At 33.0% G+C, this 25,864-nt stretch overlaps 1 protein-coding gene across 1 annotated transcript; it reads left to right on the plus strand.

The window, feature by feature from the left end:
- The first annotated feature begins 19,115 nt into the window (after positions 1-19,115).
- Positions 19,116-25,446, plus strand: LOC121125912 (toll-like receptor Tollo). The gene is made up of 2 exons (XM_040721169.2): positions 19,116-21,100; positions 22,580-25,446. Exons 1-2 carry the CDS (start codon positions 19,207-19,209, stop codon positions 24,799-24,801), a joined length of 4,116 nt encoding a protein of 1,371 aa, XP_040577103.1. The 5' UTR covers positions 19,116-19,206; the 3' UTR covers positions 24,802-25,446.
- The last annotated feature ends 418 nt before the right edge of the window (positions 25,447-25,864 follow it).

Genomic DNA, 25,864 nt, shown 5'->3' on the forward strand with positions numbered 1-25,864 from the left:
TCAATGCTGCATGGGCTGACTTATCAGAAGACTACATCTATAAGGTCGGTGCAGCCTTGAGGAAGATGGTGGAGCCCGTCATTGAGGCTAAGAGAGGATATATTGAATAAAAAATGTCGATTTCATTTATAATTCTCTGGAAATATACTTAATTTTGTTCTAGTTTTTAATAAAGTTTAATCCCGATAATGACTAACGTGGCATTTTCTGTTTCCCAAACAATAGGCTGTCTGAATCACAGAACCTCTTTATTTTGACAGGATGAGTTGGTGATGTTTGAAGACCTTAATAAGTAGGGGAGTGTGGGTCTTTATTTAGTTCAGTTAAGTCCTGCTCCGATATTAGTACTAAAACTTATAATTTTGTATCTTTGATGACGCCACTCAAATTTATTTGTTCTTTTTTCAATCAGTTCTAATACTGACTGTCCGAAAGACCAACAGCTTTAACGAATGGTCTCAAGGGCTGATAAAATTGGTTCTAAGACTAGACAGAATCAATCAGGACTGCCACACCATTAATATTTACTAAAGTTCTTAGAAATAAATGGCGTCTTCACGTAGGATAGATGTGTTTACTCGCATCTACTCTTGTATCCTAGTGTGAAGTGTCCCTGTTTGGTGTTTTTCAATTAATAACTCTGAGAATACATATTTATATGACTATGAATTAAATGGGATTTATTTAGACGTGTTAGTGGTATATGGTTTTTATGATCGTTCTAGATTTCAAGACTATTTTTAAAGGTTTTTATCTTGGGTGTTTAAAAGTATACGTATCTATGTCCGGACAAAGACCACATCAGCTAGATTTTTATTTTATTGAAAAACAAACAGTTTCTTTCTGTATAAGTGTATCAGTTGCTACAAGCATATAAAGGGTACGCAAGCTATCTATACCGCGAAAAGGTTTTTTTTTTGTTCAAACGCAATTTTCTCTCCAACAAGTTATCTGATTAAAAAAATAAAACCAGATTCCTAAAGTTAAAGAGATTTTGATTTATTTTATTTAAAAAAAATCACTTCCAGCCTCAATTACAGGCTTTCTACGAGGCAGGAAGTGTGATCGGGCCTTCGCCACTTTGTCCCTTGGCAAATCCTTGAATTCCTTTCTGATCCGACTGATAAGTTAGTCTTTGGTATTGAAGGGGATTTGGTTGGTTTGTCGTTCACTCGCGCCCCACACACAAAAAAGAATTATTGGATTAAGATCTAGACAGTTTGGAGGCCAAAAGTTCGCCAAGATTAAGTCGTCAAAATTTTCTTGAGACATTTTTTTTCTGGTGTGGTAGGGAGCTGAGTCCCGCTGCCACATGTAAGGCCTTCCATTGCCTGTCTTTCTGAGTCGCAGAGTTGGAGTAATTGTTATCTTGTCGATCCCGGCGCAGATTCCAAATCGGGCTCCGTTTATTTTCTAAATAATTGGGACAAATGAATAAGTTAATTAAATTCCTTTTTTATTAACTGTTGCAGTTTTGAACAAGCTATGTAACAAAAAACAAAATCAACTGCCTAAGTGCCCGCATAAGTGGTCATTTTGTAACTTTTTTTTGAAATGCTGGGCTCTCATAGGGTTTAAACATGCAATGATTGACCATTTTTTAACAATTTTGAAAACGCCCTTCAAATTTTTAAAAATGACGTTTTTTTCGAAAACTTTGTATTCTTCTTTGATATCTTCAAATATGATTTGATTTTTTTTCATAAGTAAGATATCTTTTAAAAAATAATTTCATATTTTTTTCTTTTTATAAGTTTCTTTGAAAATAAAGTTTAGGGATCTGAGAAGAGATGTCAACCATAGGTTTGGTCAGATATTTATTCCAACATCAATTGTTTCGATGAAATGTGGATAGAACTAAAAAAGAAAGAATTAGTGTCATATTTGAAAAATAGAAAGTTTTTAAGCCCAATGAATACAATTTTTGGGGATTCCTCGTATTAATTAGCTTTCTTGGTCAAAATTTCAGGTATATTGCACCTCTAGAACATATTTTATGACCAAAAAGTAATTTTAAATGTTGAGATTTTCAACAGGATTCTCGACACGGCTGATTAAAAAAAAAAGTTATCTCGGGTACCCCTGGGAGTTAGACGTTCAAATTTTGAGGATGATCTCATTTTCATAAAAGCTAACTCTTCTACACGATTTGGAAGAAAATGGAGGAGGTACGGGGACAAAAGTACTATTTTCTGGATGATTTGATGTGGATTTACCCATTAGAAACTAATTAAAGAACAAAGTATTTTAAATAATAGTAAAAAAAAAAAATATTTACTTATGTTAAAAAAGGTATTAAATATATATAATCATATTTCCTTGTTGTTGGAAGATTTCAAAAGAAAAAGACAAATTTTGAAAAAAAAAGAGTCAATTTTCAAAAATTTAAAGGCATTGGGCGACCCTTAAAATATTTTCAAAATTAATGAGTCATAATTTTTTACCTCAATGCATATTTTTAGCCTATTCGAGCTAAAAATGTTCTAAAAGTATACAAATGTACCGGTCTACCGCGCACCATATAAGCTTTTGTGACGTTATAAAGATATGGACCAATACACCACCTCCCACATGCCCCCCTCATCTTTGGCTATTCTGATCAGTAACTTGTAGAATTATTACACTATGGTGTAGAGTTGAAGGTTCTTTATAGTTAATTCCTAAGAACTAATGGGGCCAGTCTTTGCTATTTGAATTGTGCTGAAGAGACTGTTTGTAACAGAGAGAGAGAGGGCTCCCCTTATTCTTAATTGTTAATTATTTAATTTGTCACATAAACATTGGTAAAACTAAGAACTTTTATTTATGGTACATCAACATAAAAACAATCTTAAACACAAATCAAAACAAGGACAAAATCCCAATTGATTACTTTACTTCATATGTATAAATTACCCAATATTTCATAGACCTATTTGAGTACATTATACGATATTTGGTCAAACTTCTGGTATGAGTTAAAATACTCAATAAGTTTTACTACAATTTAAAAGCTTTATTTGATAGAAGAAACTTATATTTGCCCCGATATGGCTCCTTTTAACGATATAATTGGTCAATTTATCATTATTGTATTGTGACGATCAATTTTGGCTCCTTCAAGTGCCATTTGCGGCACAACCAAAGGGTTAATAAGTATAATTCGTTTATACAAATGGTGGATAGTTTGAAGAGGAATACAAATTTGTAATCCACACTTAATTTTCAAAAAAAAATAAAAATATATATATTCTGGCTGGCTTTTGTGTTGAGGGGTCACATATATACATAAAGTCCAACATTTTATAGACATATTTGAGTCTCATTGTTTTAATATTTCTGGGATGAGTTAAGATATTTCATAATTTTACCTACAGTTTAGAATCTTCATTTGATATAATTCATTATTTCATTGTGATGGTCAATTTTGGCTACTTTAAGTGCAATTGTCGAGACAATCAAAGGGTTAATCAGAACTATTTGTTGATAGAAAATTGACAAATAGTTGTGGAAGAATACAAATGTAATCCACTCTCAATTTTGAGAAAACATATTCTAGCTTCCTTTTGTGTTGACGAGCCAAGTATATAAATATCTTTGCATTATGTGAGGAACACGTAAAAGAGGTTTTGTTTGTTTGATGTTCCTTCAACATATTTTACATGTAGATACAAAAAATTCCTGAAAATCACAGGTTTCCCACTTATTATATAGTTGTTATTTTTATTTATAATAAAAAGTTGATTACTTATTTGAATGAATGATTCTTCCTGGGGGACTTTCTTTTAGCCCAAGAACATCTGTATCCATAATTTTTACGATACACTTGTGCCAACCCCTTGGATACGGAAATGGTCATAATTACTTTATCACTCCCGCAATATGAGTCATAAACTATGTTAATTTCCTATCTATTAAATATATATTTATATATGTTTGGAAATTGAATCCTAAAATATTTGATTTCATTCATAAATCTTTAAAAAAAGAATATAAAAAGAAAATTCGTTAATGAATTTTCTCATTGATAAAAAAATGAAATTTTTTACTAATTGACATAATGCTACAAAACTGATATTAGGACCCTTTTATTGTAGTGTATCGATAATAAAAAAGGTTTTTTTATTCATTTTGCAGATCCTTTTGCGTGTGTGCAAAAAATTTCATTTTACAATAGGGGTTATTAAGCCACTCAAAAAACCAAAAACAAAGAGAGTAAAGTACTGTTTGTAGTCCATGTTGTAAAAGTAATTACAAAGCGTTTTCAACTGACGTGGGCATTGTTGACGTCAGCCATTTTTGGAGATGGGGAAACAACCCTATTTTATAACAATGAAAATACGTTTTTTGATTCATATGAAGAGAAATAATGAACTTGAAACTTAGAGTCTATCAAAAATAGTTTTATTATATATCTGACTTTTAAATGCGTCACCCGTAATTTCATTCCCAGTACATTCAGTCCCTGGACATTTCATACCCACTTTGAAGAGGGATATTTATTGAAGACATACGCTTTATGTTTCAAAACTATTCAGTAGGTAGTTCTTGTCTGGGCTGTAGAAAGAGGCTTGGCGAGTCGGCACTGGAGATGAGTGTTGACTAGTCATAGATGGGAGACGGATATGAATGATATATTGTGTTTATTGATTAGAAATGACGTCATGATAAATCTTAATAGCGACTAGGAAAGGAATCCCGATCTGTGGATAATATTTATACCTTGGAAATTATAAGTAAATCCCAGCAATACTCTACTTTGTCTTTTATTTCCCTAGCTATAAACACTATAAATCATTCATATCCCATCCATGACTCATCACTCTTCTCCATTGCCGACTGCCCAGCCCTCTTTCTACATCCATACACTACAAATATTAAGTATTTTAGAAACATAAACCGTATGACGTCACTTAATATCCCTCTTCAAAGATGGAATGAAATATTCGGAGATGAATGTAACTGGGAATGAATTTACAAGGAATGAAATCACCTAGCACCCATTAAATGTGTTAAAAATATGGTATCCTTATATAATCTTACTTCCATATCGTAGAGGGTCAATTAACTATTACAATAAGATACTGATCACTAATTATCCTACTTTTCTCGTCCTGAATTAATCAAAAAAAAAAAAAAAAAAAAAAGTGTGGATGTAGCCATTTTATGGATTTTCAGTTCAAATTACCTTGGTTAAATTCAAATATAATTGACAAAAAGGATTATTCAACGTTGGCCATAAGTCTTTTATTATACTTAAAGCCATTTGACGAAGTTACAACAAGATTGATTGCATGAGTGTTGTTTACATATAGTATTTTATAAACAAGGTGAAAAAGAATGGCTCCTTCTTGCAGCCAAATGTTACAATGTTAATATTGTTTAATATAAAATATACGCGCAGGGAAGTTCCAGGATTATATGTATATATTTTTTTGGGAGAGGCTTGGTCTTTGGAATTTTTTTCAAAAATAATCCCAAAAATTATTATTTTTTTAAATTTTCAAAATCCATCGGTATTCACAAAAATTATTTCTTTTTTGGAAAAAAGTTTCAAAAATCCATAGCTTTAACCAGAAAATTAAATTTTTTCTAAATCTGGTTAAGATTAAAAATCAAGTAAATACTCAATTAAAATTAAATTTTCAAATTATTTTACAAATATCTTGTCTGGCACACATTTTTTAAATAAAATATGTATGAAGAATAAAATGTTTTCATTGTCTTAACCATGCTAAAAAAAAACAAAGGAAAACTACTGAAAAGTGAACTTTGAAATATAATTTCTTCCATTTAACGAGTTTTAGTCCTAAAAAACTTCCCCTGCAATGCTGATTTCATATTATAACGCAGATTTTTCCTATTCTAAAAACTCGCAATAAACGTATTATAATTCAGGAAGTTGTGTTATTTCACCACGAGATGGCGCCACTCTCTGCATAGTTTATAACGCTCATTACCCATTGGATGTATTATATTTGGAGGAGAACCAAGGGATTTCTTACAGTTCTGCACTCCTTGAATCATGGAACATTTATTTATGAGCAGAATTTAAAAAAAGTTACATTCATATTAAAGAACAGTTATTTGGCTACAATTTATATTTAAAAAAATATTTCCTTTATCCTCATTGGTTTTCTTTTCCCTTCATTTTTTTACAAAGTTGTCAAAGTGTACGAAGTTCCATCATTAAACCATAAAAATAATTTACTTTTTCAATATTTAAACAAAAATAATAATTATTACTACACAGTATTTTATTGAAGAATTTTTTTTTTGTAACAATAGGATTATCAGTATATTTCAGGCTTGCCTTTTCGAATCGTCTTTGTTCTTACTTGGATATTTTTTTAAAGGTTCAAAAGACTATTCTATTTTTATTGGATGTGATTAGTGGATGTCAATTAATAAGACTTTATAACGTCCTAGAATATATCACAATTAAATGGATATTAGTGATATAAGGACTGATATAAAATTATTTTCCGATCGGATAGTTTACAAATGATTAGATGTATCTGTTTCTCTCATAGCATTTCTTTAAGTTGGTTTGGTTAGCAAACATATTCATATTCTAAGGATATAAAAAAAAACCTAAATATCCATTAGTAACTCTTCCGTGAGCTGGTTCGTGAGAGACAAATTTATTTGACTATTTCAAAATATTTGAGTTATATCATCGGTTTAGTAATGTTATTTAGTTTTTTAAATAGAGAGCAATTTTTAAGGAAGACAAATTTTGTAAGTCTTGGTAATGAATAAATCCTAACTTGGATTTTTACCTAATGTAATGACCAGAGAGCCGATTTAGACTTGCACTCTTTATAAGAAGTACATAAGTCATAACAAAAGAGGGGATCTGTGTTAACATCTCCCTCCACAAGAAGAGTTCTCGTCCATCTCTGGTGTAAATGGATTTAAAAATCCATAATAAAATAAATATGTATATGAATTTAAATATAATTTAAATATTTTCCTTGCACTAATGCTATTTTCAATGTAGATGGGTTTCCTCTTTAAACCAGTAATTCATTTCTCCCTCAGAAATCATATAACATGCAGCTGATATTAACAAGGATCTTAATTCAGGTGTACCATATGTCTGGCTCCCGCCTTCTCCTCGCTCTCTTACAAAAAAACAACAACAACGTAACATCTCTAGTAGTTATAACATATTATTTAAAATATCCGCGATGTGATAATATTTCGTACACAAGGGATCGGATTAAAGCTTACAATATACGTTGGTTGATATATCACTTCTTTTTTCTTTTCTTTTTTGACATTTACATCGTTTTGACAAAGCGATAAATTTGTATAATTGTAACTATAAAAATGTCCCTAATGGGGTGGAGGGCGCGGGCCCCAACCCTTTATATAAGGAAAAATTATGCATTATATCGTCAGTTTTCTAATTTCTAATTCTAATCTTCCAATGTCAACAATTTTATGTTGAAGTTCTGTGGCTTAAAATATTTCTTGTTTTCAAGAGTTAAAATGCTGCGATAAATTAAATTATAGAAACACGATAGTGCATTTATACGTGTGTACATTTTGTATTATGCAGTCATGCAAGGGAAATGGATAAAGCGACTGTTTTTATTTGGTGACCTCTCAAATCAGATTTCCTATTTTGTAGGAATTCTAAATTTGAGAACTGGGTGTGGCTTCTTGAACGGTGACACCCTTAAAACAGATAGCCATTAGACCAGGTTTGACTATATCTTTTAGTTGCATTTTCTCTTCTTTAAACAAGAAACCTTTTAAATCATTGATCCTCTCTTTTTGAATATGATAGGTTATTGAGATATGAATCTAAAAATATATATGTAGGCTTCTTGAGAAGAAATTGACTATTCGAAACACGTCGTGACGTGTACATACAAGTCTGATGGATGTGGAAACTCACATTTATATATACGAGTGTGGTCTGAATAATTTTCAACCCAACATAGATACATTTCATTTTTTCTGATTTTTTATTTTATAACATATACGGAACACAAAACATTAACTAGAATGAGCACTCGGTAGAGCCAAAAAACCTTCACCTAAAATCAAATTGAGTCTAAGTTATGGTTGATTATGCATTTATTACGTTTTGTGTTACCTTGGCCCATGACATCTCAAAATTAAGTGGGCATAAATAATTTTCGTGCTACGCGTTCAAAATGGCTGAAACTTTGTTGAGTAACTTTCAACAGACGCTAGATAGATTTGACTAGCTCTTATTTACAAGTGTTGTCATCTTCACGTTGAGGTTGGACACTTTTCAGAACACCCATAAAATTCAATTAGAGATAGGACGGTTCTTAGGGCCAAATCCAAAGTACCCGGGTAAGATTTAAGTAAAATATTTAAGACCCAATCCAGATTCGGGCTTTCGAACTTTTATGGATCATAAAAAAGATCCAAGGGATATTCCGAATCTTAAAAGGCTTAAACTATTGGTTAACAATTAATCCGAGTTTTAAATAATATATGTAATTTAAATCGAATGTAGCATCTCTATTTAACTTGACTAGTACTTGAAGCCACATTTACATAAACAGTTGCATCGTGCGGATATTCTACACGGCGTTACATAGTTTACAAACACAAGAATGTACATTGAATTGGGTTGTCAACAGTCAATGTTTCTTCTTCTTGTCCTCTAGACCGGTGGTTCTCAAATGAGAATAAGTGTACCCCTTCGGATACTTGGGAGCACTCCAGGGGGTACCTTAGATTTTAAAAGAATATTTTGCAAATGCTACATAACTCAGGGGCGTCTGCAGGAGGTGGTGTGGGGGGGGCTGTAGCCCCCAAAGTAAGGAATTTTTGTTTTTTACTAGATAATTTAATGTTTGAATATTCAAAAAAAAAAAAAAGAATGATATAAATTTCTCTAAATAAATATGGTTTTTTAAAGTTTTGTCCACAAAATTTAATATTTGAAATTTTTGTCTACAAAATTTAATATTTGAAATTTTTGTCCACAAAATTTAATATTTGAAATTTTTGTGCAAAAAATTCAATATTTTTTGCAAACAACTGTGGATTTTGATTTTTTTTTCCAAAAAAAATAATATTTTAGAATAGATATGGACTTTTTTAAATTTTTTCCCAAAAATTTAATTTTTTGAGAATAGCTAAGAATTTTGAATTTTTTTCGAAAAAAGTTTAATTTTTGTATATCTTTTCAAATAATTACAACCAACCCTCCACAATATAATTCTGCGGACGCCATTGTCACTGAAACTAAAAATGCTTTGTGCTGGTAATGGAAACTTGGGTTAAATAAATATTTTACAAGTGGGACTACATCAATAAAAAAGTTTGAGAGTCCCTGCTCTTAACTATTTCTATCATTGATTGGTTGGATACAAATGAGTTCTTATTAATCTGTGAACAATTATATAATCATAATTCCATAATTGGAAGAATTGGCGAACAACAACTGATCGGTTTCTTTTAGGACGAGAGGTTACGAGATAAAGAGCAAGTACCGACGTGTCCAACGTTATTATAATAATTAATAATAATTTAGGTTCTAATAGTAATAACATTGGCCTATTCATGGGTTTGTCATTAGTAAAAATGTCACTCTAATCCAAATCATATTTAATTAAGGTCCAAACATTGGATAACATACTAATATAATTCGAGGAAAGAATGCATCAAACTTTGGTTTAGTGTCAAAATTTGAATGTTTGGGTACGTACTCCAAATTGGATCCCTCCAATCTTTAAATTCAATATGACTTCAAAAATGAAATTCTTCAATTAATGTCAAAGGTAAATATTATTTTTTATAGCCTCATTTCTAAGAACTCCACATATTATAATCTTTCAACTTCAACAATTATCATAGGATAATGTAGAGGATCTGGGATTTAAAATCTTTCTTGTTTGAACGAGTTAAAATGCGCACAACGCCGCAGTTGTGGAAGCACGAAAGTAATTATTGTGTTTACAAATTTATCTCTTTCTAACGATTTTCCCTCCTTCAAACAAGACACATTTTAAATGAATTAAACTCTTCTTTTTGAAAGGGAGAATTAATTGATCTAAGTAGCGTTCATTGAAATAAACTATCAATTCTTAACACGTCATGACCTGTACATACTCGTTCAATAGATGTGGAAACTTAGATTTATATTAGGAGTGTAACTTATGGGAGCACCCGGCATGGCTAGGGAGTAATAGGTCCCGACAAACAAACATTGCTTAAATAATATAGCTATGTACTCCCTTTTCTTTTTTTTAATATGCCGCGCTGAGCTAAAGCTACACACGTTCGATGCTACATGATGTTAGACCGAATATATATGTAGAGGGGACACGTTACATTTGATGGAAGTTTGGCATTGTGAGGAAGACATCTTTTTGAATATAACATTCAGTTGCTATAAAAGTAGATTGAGATGAGATGTTTTTTGCTTGAAGAATCAGTTTGAACTCATCCTACTCTTTTCTTTCGCCGATTCCTCTCCACTAACTCCTTTTTTGTTAACAGCTGAAATTTAGAGCCAGCTTATGACCAACTTGTCGCCTCTATAACTTTCATTATCCATCACATCGTTAACTTTATTGTATTTAAAACCTTTCATAAGAAGAGAAACATAAAAAATGCCCAAAATCAGTTAGTAGTTAGCAAAGATGTGGTCAAGTACATTTGAATGGACTTAAGTAGTGTACAAGTACTTCATTGAAATTTTAAGTATTAGGTTGTTTTTTTTTTTGAGGTATTTAACTAATTTACAAGTAATTGCAATGTATTTAAGTATAAGTGCAATTATTTTTACACCTGTTTTCTCATTATTTTTTTTCTTACAGACCGATAATTTTTACTAATACAAAACACAAAATTCCTTCATTTGGGGGGTACAGACCCACGCACCTCTTAGTATAGGGAATATTTGTCTCAATCGCATTTTATGAGTTATTCTACTTTTAAAGGAAGTAAATTACTGGACGTCCTTGCAAGGAAGACAATTTAAATGATAAAAATATGTATTGTTTCTAAAACATTTTAAAACTGAATATGTGAAATATTGTTCACAGTCTTCTGTCGAAAGTACTTATTAGAACTTAATTATTAGTTTTTAAGCCAAGTATGAGTACTATTGTTTTATGAATACTTTAATATAAGTACTAAATTTTAGGACTTAATACCAATATACTTGGCCCCTAACCCTGGTCTATGGGCCAAATTATGGGTCAATTTATACAAACTATGGAATTATTATTCAATAACTATTGAGAATTGTTCATATTAACTTAAAAGTATCTCATTCAAATCAATGTACGGAACACGTTTTAGGGGAAATGAAGCAAAAACATCGACACAAAATACATTCTATATATTTTAGTTAGTGAAGTAATGCCGAGCTATGGATCAAGTGGTCACGCAGTTCTAAGATATTAAGTCCACAATCAAAAATGAATCCTCCACAGACAAACCAACTTTATCGTTTTAATACAACTAATTAAATACCCAGTTATTTGACAAAAAAAATCCTGAAAAGATTGGTTACAAATATAAATGTACATCTACCAAAATTTCAGCTGATTCCGATACCATTTTTATCAACGATTCCGATTCTATATTAATATTATATACCTATAAAGGAATTATAAAAACAAATAATGAACAATTTACTTTTTAATGTTTGACTCTTTAATTAGGGCTTGACAAGAAAATACATCAATATAATAGTTATCATCTGTATATTCAATGTATCTGTTTGCATGTTCTTCAATCACGGCCAAACCAATGGATGGATTTAGCTGAAATTTTTCATGTAGGCTCTTATAGCTCCAGAAACGGTTCTGGTAACAATGTTTTTTTTTTTTTGGTCTGCAGGGCCATGGTAGCCTTTAAATAGCATTTATTAGCATGTTATCTGTACAACCTGAGGCCGGGGTATATTTTAGATATTAAGTGGTTTATTTGATATTCAGAGAGGAGGCAATGGAAGTATTTAACCTGCATAGAGACCAACAGCCCACAATCCGTGGCTTGGGGTGTATTCTAGCATATTAGATGGGTTATTGGTGCTTGGAAATGCGTCCACGCTGCATTTTAAACAGCCTTGAGAGCTGGGGTCTTTTTTGGAATAGTATTATGGTTCCTTGATGCACAAGGAAGAGGTGACAGGGAAATTGAACAGCAGTTCACCTGTACAACCCGTGAACTGGGGTGGATTATAGAATATTAGAAAGGTTCCTGGGTCCCTAGAAAAAACGCGGCAGACGCGTTTAAACTGTATTTTGGCCCAGCACTTCACTTGTATTTTGGGATTTTATGAGAGTTACTTGATGCTAAAGAGGTGGAGTAATTTAACTTGCTCGAGCCCAGTAATTTACTTAAACATATCAGTTATAAATATGATTATAATTAGTTGTAAATTAAAATTATTTAAAAAGTAAGTTCCTCTCTGACCTCAGGAGTCAATTTGTTCTTGGTTGGCTCGTATATATTTTCTTCACTACTGATGGACTTTAATTTTCAACGGATGGACCTGAATTTTGTTATGCAAGTCTATTATTATTGCACTTATTAGGCCGATTTTTATTGGAGCAACAGGCAATGTAGTATTATGCTTATTTGCCTATGGACCCTTGCCTAATGTTTGGACCGTTCTTCGTGGATTTGTTGGAGTATGATTTCATAGTTTTACTTTGCCCGATCCTTCACCGAGAATCCACTTAAAGACTCAACGACAAATGATAAGCCAATTGGGAAGATTTCATAGGGCAATGACTCAATGTTCTACTTTTCCCTTATAAACCAAAAATCGACCTATTATATGTTAAAATATAAATCAAAGAAAAAATAATTTTAGAAGCCCCTAGTCTTAAACCTACGTTAGTCTATACTAAGAGTCTCGTTTCTATTTATTGGTTGAACATTTTTAATAATAAAATTAGTATGCCCAGGTATCGGTGGAATCAGCATTATTTAGCTGATTCTGATATTTCAAAAAAGGCATATTCTTGACGCATCCGTACATCCCTGTTTACAACTTGTGAACAAATCCTTTTCACTTTTAACTCTTTCCCACTTACTTTTTAGACGTAGAAAAAGAGCTGTCCTTTACTAAGAATCTAAGCAAAACTTCTTCAATTAAATCAAAGGTAAATATATATTCCCATTAATTATGAATGTTGCATAGATTCTCAAGCACACAGGAGGATGCCACCACCTATGCATAAAGTTACTTTTTTTATTTAAAAAATATATATATATACTAATAAAATATCGACAAGGTATAATTTATGTGCTTGCAATAAATGGAAACATAAATGCAAAAAAAAAAAAAAAAAATCTAATTTCCATATTAATCCGGAAAAACTTTTCCTTTTTTCATAAAAATAAATAAAATGGACACATAAATAATCACGCAACCCACGCAGCAAAAGATTAGTATTTTTGTATATACATATACTCACAAAAGCAAAGGGTTACTCAAATTTGCCTGGGCTGACGAGGGAGCGGGAAATTACATTGACAATGGTTAATAATTTATCTTCTTCCATGCAGGCGAGCATTGTAATATATGTATTAATATGATTTTTTTTTATACGTTATAAACTTTAAGTAACATACCAACATATATGCATGATAAAATTTGTCAAGATGATAACTCCATCTTTTATTTTGATCGAAAAATTAAGAAATCGAAATTTGCAAAGAAAATTGCAAAAAACCTTTTTGAAAATTTTGAAAAAAAAAAAATATTTAATACAAATTTGAGAATTGTATAGAGAAACAATGACCTACCAAGATTTGTTTAGTACTTGCAAAAGCTGAAAAGTTATGGAGAAATATGTTGTTGAAAAAATTACTTTTGATAAATAGTTCATTTTTGCGAATATTGTAAATACTATGCAATACAATGTTCTGGAAATTAAAAAAAAAGAATTGTCTATTAGTAAAGTTTAAAATTGTCGGTCCAAAATGTATCGTTTTGTCTCATTTTTTCTTAAAAATTGAGATTTGATGAAAAAATAGCGAAAAAAGGTGAAAGAAATTAAAAAAAACTATTGAGAATATTACAGATATTCCAATTTAATTTATATGCAAACGAATCTCCAGACATGGTTTTACAAAAGTTATTTTATATACAAATTAAATTTTCCATTGATAATTTTTTTTTTTGCACCTGTAAAAAAGAACAAAAAACAAAGGAGTAATTTTCATCAATTTCTTTCTTTACCAATTTTTTTTTTTTTTTTGATTTTGAATAAATTTAGGAAATGTCCTTGATCATATAATTGTTTTCTTGGGACGCCAGTCACTTTTTGATTTAAAGCTCAACCTCCTATCTTGTCTCCTTGAGCTCTAAAAAACAGTTTTTGTGTTTCGGTTATAGAAAAAAGCCCCCTTATTTGACCACCTCCCCCCTCCGAGTCTGACCAGGTTAAAAAAAGGGACCCATGCAAAGTTTCAACCTTATAGGTCAAACGGTGTGGGTAATCATCAAGGACATTCACACATACAGAAGCTGTATTTTATATTTATAATCATTTGATAAAAAAAATAATGACTTTGGACTATAGTAATAAGTAATTTGTCATCAGAAAGATAAGATTTTGTACTTAAAAAAACTTCCATGCCAGTTTTGTGATTGGTTTGCCTCTGTTGTCCTTAAATACATGTCAAAGATGGACACCAACAAATAGAAAATATGCCATATTTTACAGTTTTTCTTCGAACAAGGCAAAAATACAAGCCAGGTAGCTGAAAAACTGAATAGTGTATATGGTCTTCAAGACGTTGTCTGATGAAGTATTTTTTCCCCAGAAGAAACGTTGTTGTATAAACAAACTTTAGTGATTTTTTGGCATCATGGCAACAGCTACTCCATATATAAAGGAGATTGAATTCACAAACTAGGAAGGGTGTTGCCCCGTGACTATGATTTTTGTCCACAAAAACAAGGAAATTTGGGAGGTTTTTAAATGTGATGTGCTTACCAATCCAGATTTTTCATAAGACTCAACACCTTGTCGTGTCTCAAACAGGTCGTTGAAGTGAGCACTGCTATTGGGAGGAAAATTTGGCCCCTAGTAGTTCGGATCTTAATCTGATGGGTCATTTTATCTGGGGGTACGTTAAATCAAAAACAAATCTAGTATCTCATGACATCAAAGAATCTCTGATTGTCTACATCAAGGAGACTATGACAAATATGCCAAGGAACATCCTTGTCAACGCCTGCTCCTCCTTCATAGCTAGGATACAGGCAGTGATTGATCCTGCAGGTAGATACATTCAATGAACTCTTTCTGAACATTTATATGTACAATTCAAGCCAATTTTCAAATAAATCCACCAAAAAATCTGGCCTCAGTAAATATTTAAAGATTTTTGAAAAATGTACCGATTTGATCTTAACACCCTGTATATATATATATAGGTTTATTTCACATGAAAGATGGTGTATTGTTTTGTTTCGGAGTTACCCAGTATTTTGGCAGATTTCATTTCCTTTTCACTTATTTTTCTTATTGTGTCGTAGACGTCGTTTGAAAGAACTTAATGAACTATACATATAGTATGTATATATACCACGTACCTTGTAGTAGTGGTCAGTAGTTTGAACAGCTGTTCATTGAATGACTCCACAATAATCATCATGTGACTTATAAACGCCAACAACCACCTTCATGAGGAGGAAAGTTTCATACTACAAAGGGCCGAATCTTTCCTTTGTGTTCAATCTGTGAACACTGCGAGTATTATTTGTTAATCAATTTCTCATTGGGATGTGTATCTTTTTGTACTAAAATTATAAATAATTAATATTTTATGGGATTTTTATTGAATATCGCAAAACTTGTCTCAGAATCCTACAAAATATATATATATATGGGGTTTTCAATAGGGACGCTTACATTTTACGTTGATAGGTTTCGAAAAAGACGTCATATTTGTTATTGTTTCTTAGACAGCTGTGCTCAAAAATAATTGTAGTTTCATCATGGAGCAGTACACACTCGAGCAACGCTTGCAAATTATTAAAATTTATTACAAAAGTGGTGAGTCTTTGATCCAAACTTTAAGAGCGGTAACGCCAATTTATGGTCAACGTAATTGACCTGCAAAATCAACAATTCAACTTTTGCTGAAAAATTTGAGTCCACATATGACATGACCGCGCCATGATAACCGATTTTTTTTGGCCTGAATTGGAAGATATGGACTTGGACGATATGTGGTTTCAACAAGACGGTTCACTTACAGCAAATGTTACAATCTATTTATTGAAGAGTAAGTTTGGTGAGCGTCTTATCTCCAGAAATGGACCAGTCAATTGGCCGCCTCGCTCGTGCGATTTAACGCCTCTAGCCTATTTTCTTTGGGGTCATGTGAAAGCCCTTGTCTACACCAATAATCCGTCGACGTTAGAAGAGCTCAGAACAAATATTCAACGCGAAATTGCTGCAGTTTCAGCCAATTTATGCGGAAAAGTATTCGAAAATTTTATCAACAAATTATTATTTTTAACCCTTTGGGTGTACCAAAAATTGTATTTAAAGTATGCAGAATATACCGTCACAATGATTCCATGAGAAATTGATACATTTTATTCTAAAGGGCCAATACATATGTCTCTTAAATCAAACTAAGGTTTTAAACTATATTTAACATTTCTAGGGGTATCTTAACCCATACCAGTAATTTGAATAATAAGCCTATAAAGGACTCAAATATGTGGTTGTAAGTATGAAGTAAAACATGTGGACAGATTTTATACTTTTGTAAATGAGGAGATCGGAGCCAATAAAAGTATCTGAAATCAAATAAAGCTTTAAGTACACTATAATTAAAACTATTGGGTAACTTAATTCGTACCAGAAATTTGATTAATAAACCTATAATTGACTAAAATATCTCCATGAAATGTTGGCTTGTATTCATATATGAAGTAAAAAAAAATAATCCTATTTTTATTCAAGTTTCTTTTTATGTTGACGCGTCACATCCTTTATATAATGGAAAATAAAAGTGAATATATTCACGCAACCTTTCTACCCCATTCAACGATATTCGTTTGTTACTTAGTTTGAGCTTTTTGTGAGAAATTTTACAACATATATGTATACTTATTTCCTGCCTCCTCTATCGATAAGACACAACAAAAAGGGATCTCCTTGGTCTTATTATCTCATTTTGGTCTATTAATACTACAGGGATATTATGAATTTATGAAAAATATTAATGTGGGGATTTTAATTATATAATGTACCACAAATTCCCTAAATAGGGCTCGAAGATTAAATCTGTATCAATTTGTATTGAGGCATACTCTATATAATTGCCCTCAGCCTTGATCACAGGCTCTAAAGCAGGAGCAAGCTTTAATGACGAGGTCACTGGGCATGATTGCAAAGTGCTTCTTGATGGTGGCCACCAGACTTGTCTTAGTTGTGTAGGCAGTTCTATCAACAGAGTAGTAACAGACAAAATAATCCAAGGATTAAGATCGTGGTCACTGGTCCTTGGTCACGAAGTCGTAGCAATTTGACTCCAGCTAGTCAACATACTTGTTGGACTCATAGCAGGCTTCAGAGTCCCTCTGCCACACTAAAACCTTTCTAATTGATGAAAGACCTCGTCAGAGGCTCTTCATTGATGGTGCGCACACCTTCTCAATGAGATTGAACTAAATGAAATCCTCCTAAAACCTCGAAATAGTACTTCGTAGGTTCTTCAAATCCTCCGTGTTTTACTGGTTTCCAGGATGTAACGTATGGTCAGGCCGTCGGTGTTTGAGCAGGAACGTCCGTAGGATTATATATATATTTTTTTTTTTGTGAAAAGAAATTAAATTTTTGGAGAAAAAAATTTCAAAAATCGACAGCTGTTTTTAATAATAATAACAAAAGTTATTTTTTTTAAAATTTGAATATGGGGGGGGCTACAGCCCCTAAAGACCACCCTCTGCGGTTGCCCCTGAACAGATGTAAGGGTTGCTGATTTGTGACGAAATTAGACTGAATGAATGTCTTTATATTACACAAGATTTTTATAAAAAATGATGTGACTTCGATAATTGGACCAGGGTGACCCAAAGAGTAAAATAGTCAATAATTACCCCAATAATATATATTGACTATCCATTCAATATTCAATTACTGCAGAGTCCTCTGATCACAAGCCCTGTAAATCTATTATTTAGAATTATTCATCTCATTTTTTTATTTTTTTTGGGTCGCAACTTGTACAATTTACTTGTACAAGTTACAACATGTGTTGCCAAATATTTTATATTCCATTATTATTCAAATTACTGGGATGAGTTAAGATACCCAAGAGTTTTGGCTTTAGTTTAAAACCTATATTCGATTCAAGAGACTTATACTGGCCTCGATTTGGGCCCTTTCAAATAAAATATGTCAATATCTCATTAATTATGATAGTAATTGATGGATATTCGTTGAATCATACAAATTTATGTAATCTAGGCTCAATTTAGATAAAAATCCTTAAAACTTGCTTTAGTGTTAACAGGGCACATATATTAATTACTTTTTTGGCTTCATAGATGGCGTGGATTAATTGTGAATGTACACAATTGCAGCGAAATTAATTTTGTTTAACTTTCCTTTTTCTTTTTTTAAATACCGGAAAATGCGGTGAATTTTTTTTTTACCTTTACAACTTTTTAATCGATCTAATAAAATATTATTTCGTGAGAATTTTTTATTTTTATTTCTTAAGAGAATATTATGTACTAACAAAATTGGTCGATTGTTCTACCTTTTTGTAGTGTGAATATTATGAATGTTTGTAAAAACATTCATAATATTACAAAGGCTTGAATACTGTATTCATAAAATAATATACATACATATATATTATATTGAAGTGTACTGCATGTAATTATAAAATTGAATGCCAATAACTGTATCAAAAAGCTTTTTTATACCTAAAAGAATCAATAAATAATATATGAAAAACATTTATTCGAGTTTTTCACACATTTGTATTAATGTATATATAAATAATATCGTGGACGCGTCTTCCTTTTTTATTTTGATAAGGCGGGTTTTGTGTTACTTGACTCTGATGTGTGGAAGCGCCTTTTTAAAAAAAGAACCGGCGTGTAAAAATAAAAAAAATAAATTATTGTCATGAAAATATCAGTCAGTCAATGTTCGTACGTTGAAATGTGCCCGTGCTTCGTGATGTTAAATGTAATTTAAAATTTATTAAGCTATTTTTTGTTTGAACATGATTTGGTTAATTTTGTGCCTCCTTTTGGAGGGGGTCCTAGGGGTTTGTGACTTAAAGGAAGAATCAGTGCTTCATTGTCATATGAGGACATTGAATGCCTCTATAACGGAATTCCCTTCAGCCAAGTCCTTGACCGTCCAATGCTCCGACGTTTTCTTATATGAATCCATCCTTCGAACGAATCATTTTGGGTATCGGCCAGATCTAAAGGAATTAGACATTCAATTCTGCAAAATCAGGCGGATCCCTGCTCTTACATTCTCAGGACTCTCGGATTTGAAAACTCTGTCCATTCAGAGTATGAATTCTGAATGGCCTGCCATGACTATGGATATTGCTCGTGACGCCTTTACGGGTCTCAACTCCTTAAACTTCATAGATCTCACTTTTAATAATCTCTGGAGTTTACCTCCGGCTGCTTTTTGCTCCTTACATCATCTCAAGACGCTCAACATCTCTCATAATTATCTACAAGATGCTGATCTCGTTGGATTTGCCTCACCCACGGATGGTTTGGGATGTAATGTACCTCTTCTGAGTCTTGATCTCTCGTATAACTCCCTCTCCACTCTTCCACCAAGGGTATTTGCCTCTTTAACACAGCTCAAATCCTTATTACTTAATAATAATGACCTGACCGAAATCCAAGATCAAGGACTTGATAATCTACTCTCCCTTGAGATCCTTAATTTATCTCACAATCGACTCGTTACCCTTCCTCCAGACTCACTTCCTCCATCTATCAAGGAACTCCATCTTCAAAATAACTCAATTACTACACTTACTCCACTCAATGACTTGGAAAACCTTGTTTTACTCAACCTATCTCGGAATGATTTGTCCGAGGAGAGTCAAGCCATTTTTTCCTCTCTTACAAATCTATTGGCATTGGATCTGTCCTACAATCGATTCACTTATCTGAGTCCCTCTCTTCTCAGAGGGCTTGAAACCCTTCAAATCCTAGATCTAAGATACAACGCCATAACAACTTTATCAAATGATGTTTTTTCGCACACCCCTCAATTGAAGGCCCTTCTCCTCTCACACAATGTCATTCAGAGCATGGGGGATGCTCTGAGATCCACATCTGCAAGTCTTCAGTCGCTCTCTTTAGACTTTAACGATTTAACCTCCGTAGAGTCTACAGACTTTCATAACTTGACGCAACTCCAGGACCTGGCACTCAACAATAATCTTTTAATGTCCCTTCCTCTGGGATTCTTTGAGAGTTTGCATGAGTTGAGAACCTTGGATGTGGGTGAGAACCAAATTGAGTCCCTTCAAAACCATTCAAAGCCCTTTAAACATCTCAAGAGTCTGGTTGCTTTAAGATTGGCTGGGAATGGTCTTAAAACACTTCCAGAGGATGTATTCCATGGATTGGATAACCTACAAGTTCTACATCTGGGCAACAATCAGTTCAGTGATCTTCCCCAAAAAATATTCAATCCACTCATGCAATTGCGGGTTTTGAGTTTGGACAACAATCAACTCAAAGACATTAATGGACTCCTAACGGCTCAAAGTGAGCTACAATGGCTCAACATATCCTCAAATCACATACAATGGTTTGACTATGCCTTTTTTCCACGAAGCATTGAGTGGTTGGACGCGCATGAGAACCGCATTGAAGATCTAGGTAATTACTATGATCTAAGTAACGGATTTTCCCTTAAAATGTTGGATGTGAGTCAAAACAAAATTGGACATATTGGAGTCAATAGTCTTGTGAATAGTTTGGAGTACATTTTCTTCAATGATAATAACATTAAAGAGATAGAGCCTGCCACGTTTGCGAACAAGCCCCGCTTGAAGCGAGTTGAATTACTTCGAAATGGATTGACTCAATTGCAGTTTTCTGTATTGGTCGTTTCACCCTCTTCACACTCAGGTAGGGATTTTAGATTGTTATAATTAACTATATATGTGACTCATCAACTCAAAAACAAGTTAGATAGAATGATTTCACCCAAAATTGAGACTGTATTGTATTTTCTATGAAGAAATTACTCGTATGAACCCTTTTGCGTGCTACTGGATTTGATGTTTTTGTAAAGGGTCATATCGGAGACAAGTAAATCTAATAAAGGTTCTTAACTATTGGTCAAATTACCGGGTATCCTTAATCCCCAGTAATTTGTATAATAAGCCTTTCGTTGACAGAATAAAGTAAAGCCATAATTGATCCTCAAAATAAGACAACATTTTATTTTGATGGGACCATATCGGGCCCGATATAAGTCTCATAAATCCAATAATGGTTCTAAACTAGAGCTAACATGATTGGATATCTTGAATCATCCCTGTAATTTGAATGATAAGCCTTTAATTGACTTAAAGTAGTCAAAATTGATCCTCTCAATATAACAAATAAAAATTGAATTATATAATTTTTTGAAGGAGCCATATCAGGGCTGATTTAAGTTTCTAAAATGAAATAAAGGTTTTAAACTATAGATATAGTTATTGGGTATCTTGAGGTAAATAAATTTGAATAATAATAAGCCTTTAATTGACTTGTACTAGCCATTTTTTTTTTTGTCATAATAAAACAATAAGAAATTGAAAGGTTTTATTTGAAAGAGGGCATATCGGAGCCGACTTAAGTCTCTAAAATTAAACATTGGTTTTTAACTATAGCGTAAATGATTGGGTATCTTATATCATACCACAAATTTGAATAAAAGGCATTGTATTGACTCAAACATGTAATTGCAACATTGATTGAGCTCTATATATGAATTAAAAAATACGTGATTTTTGTTCAAGATTGTTTTTATGTTGATGACCACATATGTATATATATATACATTTTTTTTGAAAATGATCTCGGATACTCCACCTCCTTCATTTTCGAATTGAGGAGGAGTAACTGAAGGTCACGATTCCTCTTGGTTTTCAGTTATCTCTCTTTAACCTTATATTAAATTAATTTTCTTTATTTTTTTCTAGATATAGACTTCTTTTCAAAATATGGAAGAGAGTTTTTGTCCCAACCGTTTCTTTCTTAATAAATCACCTATTTCATAATGCTTTTATCTTTTAGTAATAAAAATAAGTAATAAGCCTCTTTTCACTCTAATAATGGGTTTGATACTCCCTTACAATTAAAAAAAAAATAAAAAAAATAGGACTCTAATCCGCATATGAATATGAAAAAAAAAAAAAAACTTCAAACGCAAAAATAAGAATTAAAAATTGTAATTTTCTATGGTTTAATAGTCGTTAAACCTCTTCTTTCTCTCCTTCTTTTCAAGTTTTAGAGAGGGACCACCCATACGACCATTATAGAGTTGAGAGTGAATATGCAATGCCTTTTAACAATTTTGTTATTTTAATTCTAATTTCTCAAATGCTTTTCTTCTTGCAGTTGAAACATCCCCCGAGTTCTTTTTAAGTCAAAACCCCTACCACTGTGACTGTGAAATGGAGTATTTAAAGAATATCAACTCCCTTTCGCGCAATCCGAATCGTCCGGCTGTCATGGATCTGGATGATATCAAATGTACTTCTGAACAACTCTTTCTTTCCGACTCAAACTCCGCTCCCTCCCCTATCCCCATTCTGGACATCCCTTCGAATCAATTCCTTTGTCCTTATCAGGCACACTGTTTTGCACTCTGCATGTGCTGTGATTTTTTTGCTTGCGATTGCCGAATGCATTGTCCTGAGGGATGCAATTGCTTCCATGATCCAACGTGGACTGCTAATGTAATTCATTGTTCACGTCGTGGTCATTTGGATGTTCCTCCTCTCATTCCCATGGATGCAACAGCCATCTATTTGGATGGGAATAACTTTACTGGATTTTTGGAGAGTCAGGCATTCATTGGGAGGAAAAGGGTTTCGGCTCTGTATTTGAATGCAAGTCAAATCTCTGCCGTCAATAATCAAACCTTTAATGGACTCTCTGAGCTGGAGGTTCTTCATATGGAAAATAATTTGATTCAGAAATTTGAGGGGTTTGAGTTTACAAATCTCACGGCACTCAAAGAATTGTTTCTACAAAATAATTTGCTTCATTTTATCAATATTCTCACGTTTACTTCCTTGCCGTCTTTGGAGATTCTACGACTAGATGGGAATTTACTTGTTAATTTTGCAGTTTGGAATGATCTTCCGTCTATTGGGAATAGTCTCATGCTTGCGGGAAACCCATGGTCTTGCCGATGCGAGTTTCTCAAATACTTTAAAGAGTACATAAGTAATGATTTTGTGGGAGATGCGAAGGAAATCCAATGTGCTTCTTCTCCTTCCTCGGGTATATCCCTTCTGAAGGACAATGTGACTTGCTCTGATGCCTTGGCAGTGACTTATGGTGGAGCAAATCATCTGGGGTCTAATGGTATCATCCCTGATGGAATTGATGTTATACCCATCTCAGTCACCGTTATTGCCATTTGTATTGTTTTGGCCGTGAGTAGTGTGATGGTCTTTGTCTTTCGAACTCCTCTACGAGTATGGCTTCATTCTAAATATGGAGTACGACTTCAGAAGGGTACAGGAGGAGGTAATGAGGATAAACTCTATGATGCTTATGTAAGCTACTCTGTTAAAGACGATGAATTTGTACGACAAATCCTTGCACCTCCCATAGAGGAAGATTATAAGCTTTGTCTTCAACACAGGGATATCCCTGGAGGAGCAGAGGTCCTTCCAGGGATGTCCCAATTATGTGCCAAACAAATCTTGGTTGTTTCTAAGTCTTATCTGGAAACGGAGTGGATTCGTACTAAATTTTCTGCCCCACGTGATACAAAGAGCTGGAAGCCGATTGTTGTTTTACTCGAAGAGCTCTCATCTCTTGACTTGGCATCTACTCCAGAGTTTAACATCCTTCTCAAAACAGCCGTCGTCCTGCGATGGAACGAAGCGGGATTTTGGAATAAGCTCCGTTTCTATCTTCCGGACTCTATTAAAAGAGAGGGAGGGAATCCTCCTCCGGGTTGGCTCCACTACGATTGTACAATCCCTTCAAATAACTCCTCCGCTTCCACTCGCTCGACCATAGTCGGGGGTTCATCTCCAAGGACTCTAAACGACGCCTCGTGCTCAGAGATGAACAATACCCGTCCTAGAGCGGGAGTCATAAGTAATCCCCTAGAGGGAGTCCCTCTCCAACGTCATCATCAGCCCCTCTGGAGTGGTTCTTCCGATAAGTCAGACTCTGTGTATTCATGGATGGACCACACATACCAGACCATTGGGAATGGCAAGAGTGATCAACATCCCCTCACCAACAAGCGTCATACTCATTTGCAACAGCAGCCCAAACACTCCTCAAAGTCACAAGGGGGTGTATATCAGTCAGTAATAGAAACTGCCGTGCCTAATGGACACTATAACCCTGTAGGAAATTTAGATGTCATGCTTCCAGACGGTCGAATGGTTCCTGCTACACTAGTACGTAATTCCAAGGATGGAAGAGTCCTTCCGTTGGTTCAAGTGAGCTCAGGATCAGAGAATGATCCTCCTGGTACAGTCACATTTCCACGAACTGTTGTGTATAAAGCTCCAACCTCTGAGTCAAATAGTTCCAATACTACATCCTCCAGCGCTGGGGGAAGTAATAAGGGCGGTTATCTGGTCTAAATGCAGGATTGTGTGATGGAATTCTACAGAAATACATTCGTACCAACTACATTTATATACATTCATACCTACTTTAAAAATCTATATTATTTTCATTTCTTATTTGATACGATTTTTTGTTACCTATTTGGTTTTTGAGTTATTTACAGGGGCTTCCAATGGATTATATAAATTATATTTTTGGGGGGGTTGTTTTTTGGAATTCGTTTGAAAATAAATAAATTTAAAAATAAAAACCCATCCAGCCCAACCCCTGTGGACGCCCCTGATTTGTTACTTATTACCTATATGTTTATTTCCTCGTTTTCTCTCTCTCTCTCTTTGTTTTTTGTTTTTGGAAAGCCGGAAAGAGCCATGGATGCTTTTTTTGTCAGAGTTGTATTATATTAACATATTTATCTATTGATTGTAAGTGAATTTAATTCCAAAAAACCATATTCTACTATTCCATGCTTTTCAACTGTTTTGCAAATTTTTTTACCATACACACATACATTTATATCCACATATGATTAATATTAATATTATTATTGGCTGTGCCCGAATAGATAAGTTTATATAAAAACATGAAAAATACATATATTATGTTATATATTATCTGAAAAAGATAAGATCTGAGTTTTAAATACATCATTTATTAATCAATTTTTCGTCAATGGTTTAAAGTGTTTCTTTGTCAAAAACAAAAACAAAAAAATAGTGAAGACTCCCTATTGATGCATAGCCAATTTTCAATTATAAGAATAAAGAAAAACTAACCAGTTATCACTTATATTTTAGTTAGTTAAAAAAAAAAAACTTTATTTTTTTTTTGGCACTTGTCAATGAGAAAAAAGATTCCATTTTTATTCATTGCTATTGGATTAACTCTCTAACTTCTTATTTACTTAAAAAAAAAGGGTGTTTGCAGATTAATTTTTTGTTTAGGGCTTTTTTGGATTTTTTGAAAAAAAAAAGTCCAAAAAAATTGATTTTTTGAAAAATAGTTCAATAATTCATAGTTATTCACAAAAAATAATTTACGATCTTCTAAGATGATGTGAACTGGATTGAATCAAACAAG

This window comes from Lepeophtheirus salmonis, chromosome 11 (assembly GCF_016086655.4).
Source record: "Lepeophtheirus salmonis chromosome 11, UVic_Lsal_1.4, whole genome shotgun sequence".
Lineage (NCBI taxonomy): Eukaryota > Metazoa > Arthropoda > Copepoda > Siphonostomatoida > Caligidae > Lepeophtheirus > Lepeophtheirus salmonis.